The sequence below is a fragment of the Coregonus lavaretus genome (assembly GCF_964263955.1).
Source record: "Coregonus lavaretus genome assembly, chromosome: 6".
Taxonomy (NCBI): domain Eukaryota; kingdom Metazoa; phylum Chordata; class Actinopteri; order Salmoniformes; family Salmonidae; genus Coregonus; species Coregonus lavaretus.
In genome coordinates, this window is record NC_139993.1 from 50,473,319 (window position 1) to 50,487,475 (window position 14,157).

At 40.5% G+C, this 14,157-nt stretch overlaps 1 protein-coding gene across 4 annotated transcripts in view; it reads left to right on the forward strand.

The window, feature by feature from the left end:
- sec16b (SEC16 homolog B, endoplasmic reticulum export factor) overlaps positions 1 to 13,034 on the forward strand; it is a 28,902-nt gene extending 15,868 nt beyond the window's left edge. For 2 of the 4 annotated variants that reach the window (XR_014613413.1, XR_014613414.1), the window contains 15 exons: positions 74 to 171; positions 1,305 to 1,386; positions 1,648 to 1,765; positions 2,630 to 2,741; positions 4,015 to 4,120; positions 4,349 to 4,486; positions 5,082 to 5,201; positions 5,659 to 5,743; positions 6,156 to 6,434; positions 6,629 to 6,657; positions 6,791 to 6,958; positions 7,190 to 7,294; positions 8,706 to 8,870; positions 10,514 to 10,549; positions 11,549 to 13,034. Coding sequence is in view for 2 of the 4 variants with exons in the window: in XM_084164045.1 (XP_084020171.1) it covers positions 74 to 171; positions 1,305 to 1,386; positions 1,648 to 1,765; positions 2,630 to 2,741; positions 4,015 to 4,120; positions 4,349 to 4,486; positions 5,082 to 5,201; positions 5,659 to 5,743; positions 6,156 to 6,434; positions 6,629 to 6,657; positions 6,791 to 6,958; positions 7,190 to 7,294; positions 8,706 to 8,831 (1,566 nt within the window). In the remaining 2 variants the exon portion in view is untranslated. Of the gene's footprint in view, positions 1 to 73; positions 172 to 1,304; positions 1,387 to 1,647; positions 1,766 to 2,629; positions 2,742 to 4,014; positions 4,121 to 4,348; positions 4,487 to 5,081; positions 5,202 to 5,658; positions 5,744 to 6,155; positions 6,435 to 6,628; positions 6,658 to 6,790; positions 6,959 to 7,189; positions 7,295 to 8,705; positions 10,492 to 10,513; positions 10,550 to 11,548 lie in introns of those variants that run through there. The other 2 variants (XM_084164045.1, XM_084164044.1) reach the window with 2 other exon arrangements.
- The last annotated feature ends 1,123 nt before the right edge of the window (positions 13,035 to 14,157 follow it).

Sequence of the window (14,157 nt, forward strand, 5' to 3'; positions counted from 1 at the left end):
CCTATGCCTCCCCCACGGTTCCTCCACCCTTCACTCACGTCTCCTCCACACCTCCATTATGGTTCTTTCACAGGAGGCCCTGGAGTTGGCCATGAAGAGGGGACTGTGGGGCCACGCCCTGTTCCTGGCCAGCAAGATGGACAACAGGTCCTATACCACTGTGTTGAACAGGTAAGCGCATGAGAAACATTATCTTTGAGACATTACAGTGATTTTAGAGATAATACACTATTGATTCAAGGTCAGTGATTTGTAAAGGAGAACTACAGGTATCTATAGACTGTATAAAAACAACACATCTTACAGACTACATTTGAATAAACCCAAAAGTGATATAATGTTATTGGTAATAGTTTTTTTGTCATAATCCATTTTCTCACAACATCTCGGCTCATTGTCATCGTTCTGTGTCTGGCAGGGAGGGATAGTGGGATGGGGAGGAGGATGAGGGGGCGGGGGGGTAAGGAATAGGGGGAGACTGCAGGGATGAGGAGTGAAGCTTGGGGTGAGGGATAGGGACAGGGGGAGGACTGAGGAATGCCTGGTCTCTGGGCAGATCATTGGTCTGTCTCTATTGCAGATTTATGGACCTCACGCAGGTTGTTTGCAGTTCTGTGGGCAAAACCCACATCCTCACTTACATGATCTGATGATAGGTGTCGGGGTTGTCAACATACTCAGCACACAGCGCAGTGTTACATATTAATATAGCGTTACATATTAATATGCTGTTACGTATTCATATACCGTTACGTATTCATATACCGTTACATAGTAATATACCGTTACATATTCATATACCGTTACATATTCATATACCGTTACGTATTCATATACCGTTACGTATTCATATACAGTTACATAGTCATATACAGTTACATATTCATATACCGTTACGTATTCATATACCGTTACGTATTCATATACCGTTACATATTCATATACCATTACATATTCAGTATTTCGGTAGGTATTTCTTTTTTGTAATATTAAATTACTTTTTTTTTTTTTATAAACAAAAAACATAAGCGTTTCTATTTCTGTTACCCTGAACAGGGGTGGATTTTTCCATGTACAGTATGGCCTTACATGTTCATATCTATTACATATTACTATCACATTACATATTCAGTATTTTGAATTTCCATGACGTGGGTGGTTCTATTTGCAGCACTCAGTGACAGGAACTGTGCAGGGGCGGGATTCTTTCTATGTACAGTGACCTTACATATTCATATCTATTACATATAAATATTGAATATTACATATTCAGTTTTTCCATGGCGTGGTCATCTCTATGGCAGGTTTACAGGCCAGCTAGCTCCCAGCGACCCCCTACAGACCCTGTTTCAGATGCTCTCTGGGAGGATCCCTGCTGTTTCCACGGTAAAACAATGCTTAATAAATACATAAACATACCACAGTACAATAGTTGTCTATTCTATTGTGCCCTTCCTTCCTTGTGTAATTGGTGCTGGTCTTGGCACATTTACTGTAGTTGACCAGTTCATGCTTTCAGTGGCTGTTGTGTTCATTGTACTGTAGTTGGTAATTATGCTAACAATGTACAGTACATGTATGTTGCACCAAATTGTAATATAACAATCTGGTAATAGACTGACAGTGTGTGTGTGTGTGTGTCCTCAGTGTTGTGGAAGTGACAAATGGAAAGACTGGGAGCCTCACCTGGCCGTCATGCTGTCCAATGAGACGGGAGATCCTATCACGCACCAGAAGAGCATTATTACCATGGGAGACACGCTTGGTATACACGCACGCACGCACACACACACACACACACACACACACACACACACCCCCCCCCCCCTGTTCATTTACATTTTTACATTTTAGTCATTTAGCAGACGCACTTATCCAGAGCGACTTACAGTTAGTGAGTGCATACATTTTTCATACTGTTCCTGGCCAGCAAGATGGACAACAGGTCCTATACCACTGTGTTGAACAGGTAAGCGCATGGAGAAACATTATCCTTGAGACATTACAGTGATTTTTGAGATAATTCACTATTATTTTCTCACAACATCTCGGCTCATTGTCATCGTTCTGTGTCTGGCAGGCAGGGATAGTGGGATGGGGAGGAGGATGAGGGGGCGGGGGGGTAAGGAATAGGGGGAGACTGCAGGGATGAGGAGTGAAGCTTGGGGTGAGGGATAGGGACAGGGGGAGGACGGAAGAATGCCTGGTCTCTGGGCAGATCATTTGTATGTCTCTATTGCAGATTTATGGACCTCACGCAGGTTGTTTGCAGTTCTGTGGGCAAAACCCACATCCTCACTTACATGATCTGATGATAGGTGTCTGGGTTGTCAACATACTCCGCACACAGTGCAGTGTTACATATTCATATACCGTTACATATTAATATAGCGTTACATATTCATATACCGTTACATATTCATATACCGTTACGTATTCATATACCGTTACGTATTCATATACCGTTACCCCCACACACACACACACACACACATTTCTACTGGATTGTAGTGGCTGTGTTTCTATTCTCCTCAGAAAGGTTTTGTCTGAGTCCCAAATGGTACCATAGTGCACTATATAGGAAATAGGGTGCCATTTGTTACATAACCTTAGTGTTGTCTCTCCCCAGCCTCCAGAGGGCTGTCACATGCTGCTCATATCTGCTATCTGACGGCTTACGCTCCTTTTGGCGTCTACACAGCCAAGACAGAGAGACTGGTGCTTCTGGGCAACTGCAACAGGTGAGCTCAGCTGTAATATGACCCAGATTCTGTTAACGCTCCTTTCACTTGTCAACTTTCTGGGTGGTGATCCCCTCTTTCACTATTATATCTTCCTAACGAGGGGGGAATGTCCTCTGGGACTCACTGTAGAACAGCACAGCAAAATGTCTTGCAGAACAGGGATGTCATGCACCCATTTCTGAGGGGTACACACGATGGAGGTGCCGATGTGAGGGTGGATGCTCCTATGGGCATGAAAGTAATAGCTCTTGATTGCGGTAACTAATGCCACAACATAATGCTGCTATTATCGTAGCATGACTGGTATGAAAACCACTAAGTCCTACTTAAAGGCCCAGCACAGTCAAAAACGTGATTTTCCTGTGTTTTATATATATTTCCACACTATGAGGTTGGAATAATACTGTGAAATTGTAAAATTATGTTAATGCCCTTTTAGTGTAAGCTGTTTGAAAAGGCCACTTGAAATTCCAGCCTGTTTTGGTGGGATGGAGTTTTGGCCTTCCTGGTGACATCAGTTAATACAGGGTTTCCCAAACTCGGTCCTGGGGCCCCCCCTGGGTGCACGTTTTGGTTTTTGCCCTAGTTTCTATTTTACCATTTTAATTGAAAACAATCACAGTAAGGTAGTTAATTGTTACCCAGAAATTATTTGATATTGAGCTAGAAACGCCTTTTAAAGTAACTGTCCAGTGTTTCCATATTTCTATGAAATATTACATATAATTAATTAAAATATGAGTGAAATAGTTTCCCTTCCAAATGTTTTTAATTAGGTATGTTAAAAAGCAGCTTTTCTGTGTTGGAATGGTGTGGGCGTACCCTAACAACAGAATGGTGTGGGTGTATACAGGTTCTTAAAAATATTCATGCAAGAAGGCCGCTGATTGGCCAGCTCAGCCAATGAGCCAACATGACATCATGTTCTATGAGGAAATAGCAAGCATTTTATTAAACGGTCTTGTTGCGATACAAGTTTAAAGTGGAGTTTTTTAAGTGTTTATTTTCTCCAATGGATGCTTTGGCCAAAAATACGGGTATAGGACAAGTCAACAACATTATTTGGGTATGAGTTAACAGAATATTAACTTTTAAAAGTTAGATTTTTACTGGACAGTTACTTAAGCCTTCTTAAGACTTAGTCGGGAAGCTAGTAGGTAGCAAGTAGTAGTAGTAGTCCCAATGGTAACTTTTGTATGTTTAAAAATGATGTGAGAAACTATGTCACACAACGTCTGCTAAGAACTGAATGTGTTTTCCTCCCCCACAGTCTCCCATTCAAAGAGTTTGCTCAGAATTCTGCCATTCGGTGCACAGAGTTATTTGAGTACTGCCAGAGACTTGGAGATAAATTATTCTGTATCCCCCCTTTCCAGGTAGTTAATATTCATTTTTTGTGTTTTTTATGACTAGTATGATTTGTCCATAATTTGCCAGATTTGGAACTCATAAGTCAATACAGAGTTGTGATTCCATCAGTATTTTGCTATTAAGCTTTCTCTAGGCCAGGATACAGTGAAATGATGTTTAGCTTTTTCCATGTGGCTACTGTAGGTTGTGCTGTTGTGTTGTTGTCTTGTTACAACCTGTTGTGTCATTCCCAGGTGTATAAGTTCCTGTATGCGTGTCGTCTGCTGGATGCGGGGCTGGCGTCCCAGGCCTTCCACTACTGTGAGGTGATAGGGATGTCTTTACTCAGACTGCAGGAGCCCAGCATGGTGCTGCTGGGAGAGCTTATCAAGGTAGAGCACTTTATCATGATACTCTGACATATACACATCATATGTAGCACTTCGGCGCTAGGTAGACTAGCGGTTAAGAGCGTTGGGCCAGTAACCGAACGGTAGCTGGTTTGAATCCCTGAACTGACTAGGTGAAAAATCTGCCTGTGTGCCCTTGAGCAAGGCACTTAACCCTAATTGCTCTGGATAAGAGCGTCTGCTAAATGACTAAAATGTAAAGTCATGATACATTCATGCACACCTATCTATGCACTTCCATACATACGCTAAACACAGTCTGCAGGGAGAACTTATATAAGTAGCGTACTCTGACATGTACTGTATGTATCATACACTCATTTTATGCCATATTGCATTCCTAGTATCCAATCACTTCAGGGCCTGTATTCATAAAGCGTCTCAGAGTAGGAATGCTGATCTAGGATCAGTTTTCCCTTTTAGGTCATAATGAAACCATTACATGGACAGGAAGGACCTGTTCCAGGGGGTACCAGATTAGGCACTAATCTACTGTAAAGGAGTGCCTTAAAAACACTAGCGGTGTGTGTGTGTGTTTGCTCAGCACTTTCCCTGTGTGTGTGTCCTCTCCTCCCAGCTGGCAGAGCGGCTGAAGCAGTGTGAGGGAATGGGACAGCTCAGTGACACAGCTGACAACAGGCCTGGACAGGAGCCTGACTGGCTAAAGCAGCTGAGATACAGACAGCAGGGAATACAGGTGACCACACCACAAAGCATCATAATTTTACCCGTCATCTCTCTCTCTCTCTCTCTCTCTCTCTCTCTCTCTCTCTCTCTCTCTCTCTCTCTCTCTCTCTCTCTCTCTCTCTCTCTCTCTCTCTCTCTCTCTCTCTCTCTCTCTCTCTCTCTCTCTCTCTCTTGTCACATTTTCACATGTTCCTCTGTTTGTGTTGGAGATGATGATTACGTATTTACTATAGTCCAGCTGGCAAGACTAGACTCAGGTTTTTAACTTGCCACAGTCAGCACAATGGTTGACCTTACATAGACACTGGTAACATTGTTATTACTACATTATAACCCCTTCGTACCATTCAAATGATATAGTTCAAACAATACCAGACCCTTATGATCTTAATTGTGTCTTTTTTGTCTCTTCCAAAACATTCTCTACACATTATGATGCTATGGTTAAAACATATGTATTTACTTAGATGGGGAGCAATGGTTGTAGTGATACATACCAGTCACCAGCAGAAGGGAGTGCATTGGCCCATGAGGAGAGCAGAGTGTATTCAGGTAAACCTACAGTCCCAGATCATTATTTCAATGGACAATTAATAACAATTTATTGGACTCATATAGCACTTTTCCAGATGATCAAAAGCGTTTACATAGTAAGGGGGAACTCACCTCATCCACTTGGGTGATGTAGGGCCAACATTTGTGCCACATATAAGCTGAACAGACATACAGTATTTCTCTGCTCTGTGTCTGTATGGTGTGGTACCCTCTTATTCCACCTGGGCGTAGTGTCTCATGTATCAGAGTTGCATGATGACTCATCAGAGGGCTCGTCCTATCAACCAGTTGCACAGTGTTAGAACCATGTCCCAGGTCAAAAGTAGTGCATTTGATAGGGAATGGGGTGCCATTTGGAACGCACTCCAGTGTTCTAATGTTTGTCTTCACTCCATTGATTTCGCTGTAGAATCGGACACCGGTGACCTTTCTGTGAGGGGAGATGACCAGGGACCGGATGCTGAATTATTCTACCACAAAGCAGCAGAAGAGCAACAACAACAGCACGTGCAGGCACAGCAGATCAACACCCAGCCTCCTCTGCCAGTTATGGCTTCTAACACTCAGCCTGCAGTGCCCCTAGTGGTGGGAGGCCACTACAGTTACCACTACACAGACACTGCCCAGCCTCAGCCTCAGACTTCATCTCAGCATCCTACACTGGACTGTCCTCCTTTAGAAAAGGAAGGTGAGACAACGGATGAGGGCTCTGGTTTTGATTGATCAAACATACTAATGATTCAACCCTGTTTCTGGTGGTTATAATGAAACATGCTCATTTAATTTCACTCCTCTTTACTCATTTTGTGAATCTTCTTACATGTTTCTGTTGTTAACTGTGATATGAGGACCTCATGCTTTGATTTCATTGTATTGTTCTAGGGGGTGATCCATCTGCTGGCACAGGCATGGTGAGTCCTCAGGAGAGTTTTATTGGCTACCAAACATACATTAGATGTATATACACAAACATACCCCCTATTGGGGCATACAAATAAGTGGACATGTCAAATTACAGTCTGTATATCTGTCTGTCCTATGCAGATAGGGGTCCATGTGAATGCTGGCATGATGCCGGTGGCAGAGTATAGTCAGCAGTATGGCCAGGAGTATGGTTATGGAGGTCAGCAGGCATGGCAGCAGGGAGGGCACCAGGCAACCATCACGCAGGAGGGCAAGGCCTCAGAGCCGGACAAAATCCAACCAAAACAGGTGGGCGGAGCCTGAAGCCTGTCATCATCTCGACAGCATCAGATAAGAACCAGAGTTTTGTTTTAATAAGACTCTCTCTCTCTCTCTGTGTGTGTGTCTCCATCTCTCTCTCTCTCTCTCTCTCTCTCTCTCTCTCTCTGTGTCTCTCTCTGTCTGTGTGTCTCTCTGTGTCTCCATCTCTCTCTCTCATTCTCTCTCTCTCTGTGTGTGTCTGTGTCTGTGTCTGATCAGAGCACCAAGTCAGGGTGGTTTAGCAGCTGGTTCAAACACAAACCCAAAGAGGAGCAAAGTGAGGCGCCTCAGGATGCCGACTCAGCTGACCCAGTTCCCACTATGGTAAGGGTCAAGCAGACCTACTTAACTCTTACCTAGCTGTTAGATGGGGGACATAACAGCATGCACTTTCAAGTCAGTGATCTCAAGTTTAGGTTTTGTAGTTTACCGTCCAACAAATTATGTCGATAGACATAATAACATTTTGATGATGATGGGAAAGAAAATTATAAACTTAGTTGAAAACAATATTTTAAAATTAAAAGGATTCTTCAAATTAACCACTAAGGCCGACAGTTTTGGCTATTATTATTATTATTATTATGATATTCAGAGCATTTGACCTCCTTGTACTTCTCATAAGACCCATTGGAGGTGGTGACGATGTTTAGTTTGAATGTAGACCCATTGAACCTTTTTAATGGAGGTCAACCACTAGCTCTAAGTAAGGTATGGTATTTGCTGTCGGTCAACCAACTCTTTCCAGTTCTATGGCAATGTTTGCAACACATTCTGCATAAATACTGTTTCTGTAGTTTAGCTATTTTGTTGTCCATAGCATCTGAATTGTACAGCTATGATCCATAAGCTACAATGATAAAGCATAAGCTACAATGATACAATGCATAATAACCATATGTATCATAAATGGTAGAGGTTTAACTACTACTTTCCTGAGAGCATTGTATCATGCAAGTTAGATTAAAACATAGATTTTTTAAAAGTTGCTCTAAATATGCCAATAAGTCAAGTCACAAGTAATTCAAATTATTGTATAGTTTTTTGTTATTAAGTGATTTCAAAATGTTTGAGACTAACTGGCTGATAAATTGTTGTAAATTATCAATGCAAAATATAGCCTTCCAATTGTCAAAGTAAAGCTTTTCAGAAACAGCCTAAATACATGATTACATAATCAGAAACAAAAGTAGCTTTCCTTGTGTCAAAGACGGTAAACTCTCAAAACTCACCACGGAGAAGCTATTGACAATCCCAGTCATATCAGTCTATGTATGCCCCTTTAACTGGAGGTTCTGAGAGATAAGCAAACCTAACGCGTCCTAGTGCCGTAAAATGAATTCAATGTAAGGTAGTTGACTTTCCGAGTGATGACCCCTTAGTACAGCTGTAGGATCTTCATTTGATCACTCTTTTGTTGCAGATGAGCTTTGTGATTTCCATAAATTCATCGAAAATCCGCAATAACACAGGTTATATTAGCAGTATTGCACTTTTCATGTAGCCTACTTTTGTCCAGCTAATAGCCTAATCACCGATCAAGCAACATTATGGACTAACGTTCGAATACTGTTGCTGCAGGATTATTTTGCTAAGGCAATACTTGTCAAATTAAGATCCTACATCTGTATCCTTAGTGCCCCTCGGGAATGTATTCGTCGGTTACATCATTGTGCAATAGTAGGTCAGTGGGTCTTGGGCGATAATGTAACATAATGTATGTGTATTTCCTCAGGAGACGCCTCCCACTTCCCTATTCTCTTTCCCACCCCCGCCCACTACCAACATCCCTGCAGCCAATTTTCCTACCCAGCCTGCGTCTACTGGTATCAACCCCTTTTCTCGAAAAGCGGGTGAATAACGGTGCGGAATGCATTGGACAACACATAGACTCAAGTTTGTATGTTTTGCTGCAACCACCCACCATACATCATACACCTGTACACATACACAAATCATTAATGATAATACAATATTTGTGGTGACAATCTTTTGGTTCATAGCCAATAACTGACATGTAGCCTAATCAATGCATGTTTTTGCATGCATTGATTACGTTACAGAGGCATGTTTTTGGTGACAAGCATTTACATGGTTGCAAGAACAGAGCTGTAGGACCATTCTGCATTGCCATTCACATTGATATTTAATGGATGACTGCATGTTGGAACTGCAGAAATGCAGGAATAATGTGCAGAACAGTGTCCAATCCTCTATGCCCTGTAGATAAAGGCTTTTTAACTTTAAAACCCATCTGGAGTGCCTGGAACTTCGACTCTTCAAACAATTTTACAATCTTTTGTTGGATTTTTCCTGTTTTTCTGATTTCTGATTCCCCACTCCAGAGCAATGGTGGATGTTTTTTTGGGATACCTGTAGTGCTCCCGATACATTGTCTCCTTTCGGGCGTTTAAAAAAAAATGGCACCCCCATCCTCCCATCCTCTGTGACTGCCTCTTGAACCAGACATATTCAGGCTGAAAGACAACTGTATGCTTGCCTAGGCTAACATGAAGTGAGGAATTTTGACTGTTGCTTCTTTTGTAAAGAAATACCCAACATGCGCCACCATTTAGTTATAGTGCTTCCATTGATAGTGTTAGTGCTCCTATTAATAGTGTTAGTGCGCCCAGTGATAGTGAAATTTAATGTTAGAGCACACCAGTGAGTGATTGTCTGACATTTGGTCTGCTGTAGGATCCTTTCAGTGGCTCAAGTCTTTAAACAGCAGAATGAGTACAACAGAGAAATACAAATGGTTTTATAACAACGCTTTTTTGTGAATATATGATTTTCTCAATGAGAAAACAGTGCTCATGTGATATTTGACCTGAGTGCTATTGTATATGAGATATAACCTTGATTTCTATGAGTGTCCCTCCCTTTTATCATTATCTAAACTATAGATGATATGGTTAACTTGTTTAAACTATGGTTTATAACTGTCATATTATTCACAAACAAGTTGTATGCAACTTGTTGCTAAATCATTGCTGCCCTTTGAACTTTGAATCTGGAGCAAAGTATGCATTACAACCATTGCACTACCCTGCATAACCCTGACAAACTCTGCAACACATACCGTAAAAAAAAAACTTTAACCAATCTAATAATACTTTTTAAGTACCGTACATTCTGTCATTAATCTAGATAGGTTGCAGCCAAGGAAATGTTTTTCCTATGTCCAACATGAGTGTGATATTCACACATGCATACGGGCACACACACACTAGCACACGCACTCTACACACACATACATTGTAATAATAATATAATAATATGCCATTTAGCAGACGCTTTTATCCAAAGCGACTTACAGTCATGCGTGTAATATTATTGTATGGTGGTATTATACATTTTGTATTGTAAATATGTAGTGCTGTAATAATGTTATATGATGTACTGTTTTATCTTTTGTTTTATGTGTGGTGCAAGTGCCTTAATGTGTTTGGACCCAAGGAAGAGTAGCTACTGCCTTGGCAGGAACTAATGGGGATCCCTAATAAATACAAATACAAATATGGTGTTTATGTCTGTATGCAGGTCAGCAGCTGGGCTAGAAGTGGGCTCATGTCACAGGTAAGATGTCTGGTCAATAAATAAACGTAAATCCAGGACACTCCAATTAGTATGATAGGTTACGTTTCGAATGGTATGTATTCATTTGTGGATGTCCATCATCCATTTCATATGATATGTTACGAATTGCAATTTGTACTATATGTTACGAATTTGCAAAAAGTATGATGTGTTACAAATTCCAATTTGTTGTCGCTAACATTAGCTAGGTGGCTAACGCTAAAATTAGCTAGGTGGCTAACATTAGCTAGGCTAGGGGTTAAGGTTAGGGTGAGGAGTTAGCGTGTTAGCTAACCCTAACTTTAACCTAAGTAGTTGCAAAGTAGTAAGTAGTTGCAGATTAGCTATAATTGTCTGTGATGAGATTCGAACACACAACCTTTGGGTTGCTAGATGTTCGTGTTATACGTCTACCCATCCACCCCGACCAACAACCCTACTTTCATTTTGTTGCCTTAAGTAACCTTCTATGTAACCATACCAAATGTAACACAGGGAGCCAGTATGAAAAAAATAACATTAAAATAATGTATGCACTCACTAACTGTAAGTCGCTCTGGATAAGAGCGTCTGCTAAATGACTAAAATGTAAATGTAAATGTAACATATCATACAAATTTTAGTGTCCCGGATTTTACTATGTTACGTCTAGTGTATCAGACCAGGCTGGGTCAACAAGCAAACTCTCACTACAAAAACCTGTTTAAATAGATTTAACTGGTCTTACAGTAACTGTACTGGTTTTACAGTAACTGTACTGGTCTTAAAATAACTGTACTGGTCTTACAGTAACTACTGGTTTTACAGTAACTGGTCAGTTTAAAAAAGATTTAACTTGTCTTACTGTAACTGGTCTCATTACAAAAGCCAGTTTAAAATAGCTTTAATGGGTTTTACAGTAACTGTACTGGTTTTACAGTACATTGACAGTTTAAACATAGCTTTAGCTGGTCTTTACAGTACTTCATTGATTTACTATTCCCTTCTTGCTTTTTGCAGGATTTGTAATGCCACAATCATGGAATAACCCTGACATATATAGATGTCTCATATAAAATAGCACTCAACAGCACTCAGGAATAACCCTGACCCAGAAGAGAAGCACAACAAAATCAACCGAAGGACAGCATACTGACCCCTTAAATGTCTGAACTGGGATTGTATGAATGTATGAACACTGTGCAGGACCCCAATGCCAACCAGGCCACAACCCACATATCTATTCTCGGATGCCCTTTCAGCCGGACAGTATTTTGACATCATGTGTTGAGTTGGGAGGCTACGCAGGCAGGCAGGGGGAGTGAGTCGGCTTTTAAGGGCTCAGTGTTCACTGAGAGAACTAAACAGCTGAGATCTGGTTCCCCTGAGCTAACAGAGGGGGGAAATGGCCAGCATCGACTCTGCAAAGTAGTGGAAGTAGTAAAGCTGGTCAAGTAAATCACAAGTAAAGGATCCAAGAAAAGTCAAGTCCCAAGTTATATTTGGAGTAAGTCTCAAGTCTCATTGGTCATATTTTGTAGCTATATGCAACAATGACTCATGTTTAGATATACCTATCTTTGTCTAATCATTAATTTCAAGTCACAAGTTAATTTCAAGTCCTAAAGTCCAAGAAAGGTTATGTAGAAAGGGTCAAATCTCAAGTCAAGTCCCAAGTTGTGAATTGTAAGCTCAAATCAAGGCAAGTCCTAAGGTTTTATGGACCAAGTCTCAAGTCCTTGGTAATTCAGTATCTTCTAGACGTTTGCGTTAACTCATATGTAGTCACCAACACATTCTATACATAAAATAACACTTTTATGACAAACTCCAATGCAAGCTTGTAAATCATGTTGTGTGATAAGGCAAGATATCAATTTCTAGCTGTATATATTTTTATTCAGTAGGACCATATTATCTTAGGTGTCGTCGATTGCATGAATTATTCTGATATCTTGACCTTGAAAGGCCTTTATGTTGGTTATTGGCTGAAAGATTGGTGCACTGTAGTTGCTGCCTAGCTTGCAAATTATAATTCAAAGTTTAATTAAGAGTTAATAGCTGATGATGCTAACACTGTATAGTGTAAACAATGTGATCATTGTGATTATATGATAGTTGCTGGTTGAACATAGATCTATACAGGACCTTCTTTTCAGCAGGTTCTGTATAGGTGGATGTTCTTCTCCTCACTAGACGTCAAGATTGAGACTGATTTTAATAGATCATCGTCTATGGTTGTTTCTCAATTGTAAAAAAATCTGTCCTCTCCTTGTCTGCTTTCCTTCACCTGCACTGATTACTGTATATTATATTACATTATTAGATATACCCTAATGTCTTGTTGTTAAGATGAATGCATTACTGTAAGTCGCTCTGGTCGAGGGCCTGCTATATGACAAAGATTTAAATGTTCACAGAAATGTACTTTGTGTACAGAAAATGCAATGCGTTAAAAAAATCCACAACAAAAACAGGGACATGGAATAAACAGTTAAAACAGACACAGGCCTACACAACATCCATGGAAAACTCTTGACAGGTGAAAGTTCATCATTAGGCCAGCTGTCTCCTTTCACCTGGTCAGTTCTTTCAGAGGACAGAGTTTGTAGAAAAAAAATTAGAGAGAAAGAGAGTCTGTTGTAATCCTGGTTACAGGATAGATACCCTAGGTATTGTGTATAGGACCGAACGTTTTTATTTAGTTTGTTTATAACTCACACTAAGGCATGGGTCAGGGCCCCCCTGGGAAATGTTCTGGTTACGTCAGGAGTGGTAACGTGACGTCAGAGAGGATTTCCCTTTGGTGACGTTGGATGGTGCATAGTAGTGGAGTAGTACAGGGTTGGGATATACTGTACCTCAATCAGGACACCAACCAGACCCTATTGATCAGCCAGAGCCTGTATAATGAGGCCAAACAGCCAGGACCACAAGGCCAAACTTTTTCTTAGGGGTATGTGCCACAGTATCAGCCAAAACATAGATCTGGCACACCCCAAAATATGTGTAAAGGTGCTGACTAATGGAGAATAAACTACACTACTGGTCAAAAGTTTTAGAACACCTACTCATTCAAGGGTTTTTCTTTATTTTTACTATTTTCTACATTGTAGAATAATAGTGAAGACATCAAAACTATGAAATAACACATATGGAATCATGTGCAAAGCTGTCATCAAGGCAAAGGGTGGCTATTTGAAGAATCTCAAATATAAAATATATTTTGATTTGTTTAACACTTTTCTGGTTACTACATGATTCCATATGTGTTATTTCATAGTTTTGATGTCTTCACTATTATTCTACAATATAGAAAACAGTAAAAATAAAGAAAAACCCTTGAATGAGTAGGTGTTCTAAAACTTTTGACCGGTAGTGTATATACAAATAAAAAAAAGTCACACACTCTGTAAACTGTATTCTGTGACACACATACCCTTGTGGAACAGTCTGGCCCTGGCCACATGGCCTGTTCCCAGGTACCATTAACAGGATATTATTCCATAGTGGTATTCTAAACTAGCCTAGTGGATTCATTATATCACAAGAGGGGATATGCGATATGCATAATTATTTTTATTTTATTTCTCTCTCAGAGAACAATGCCTTGTCTTTGTATTTGAATG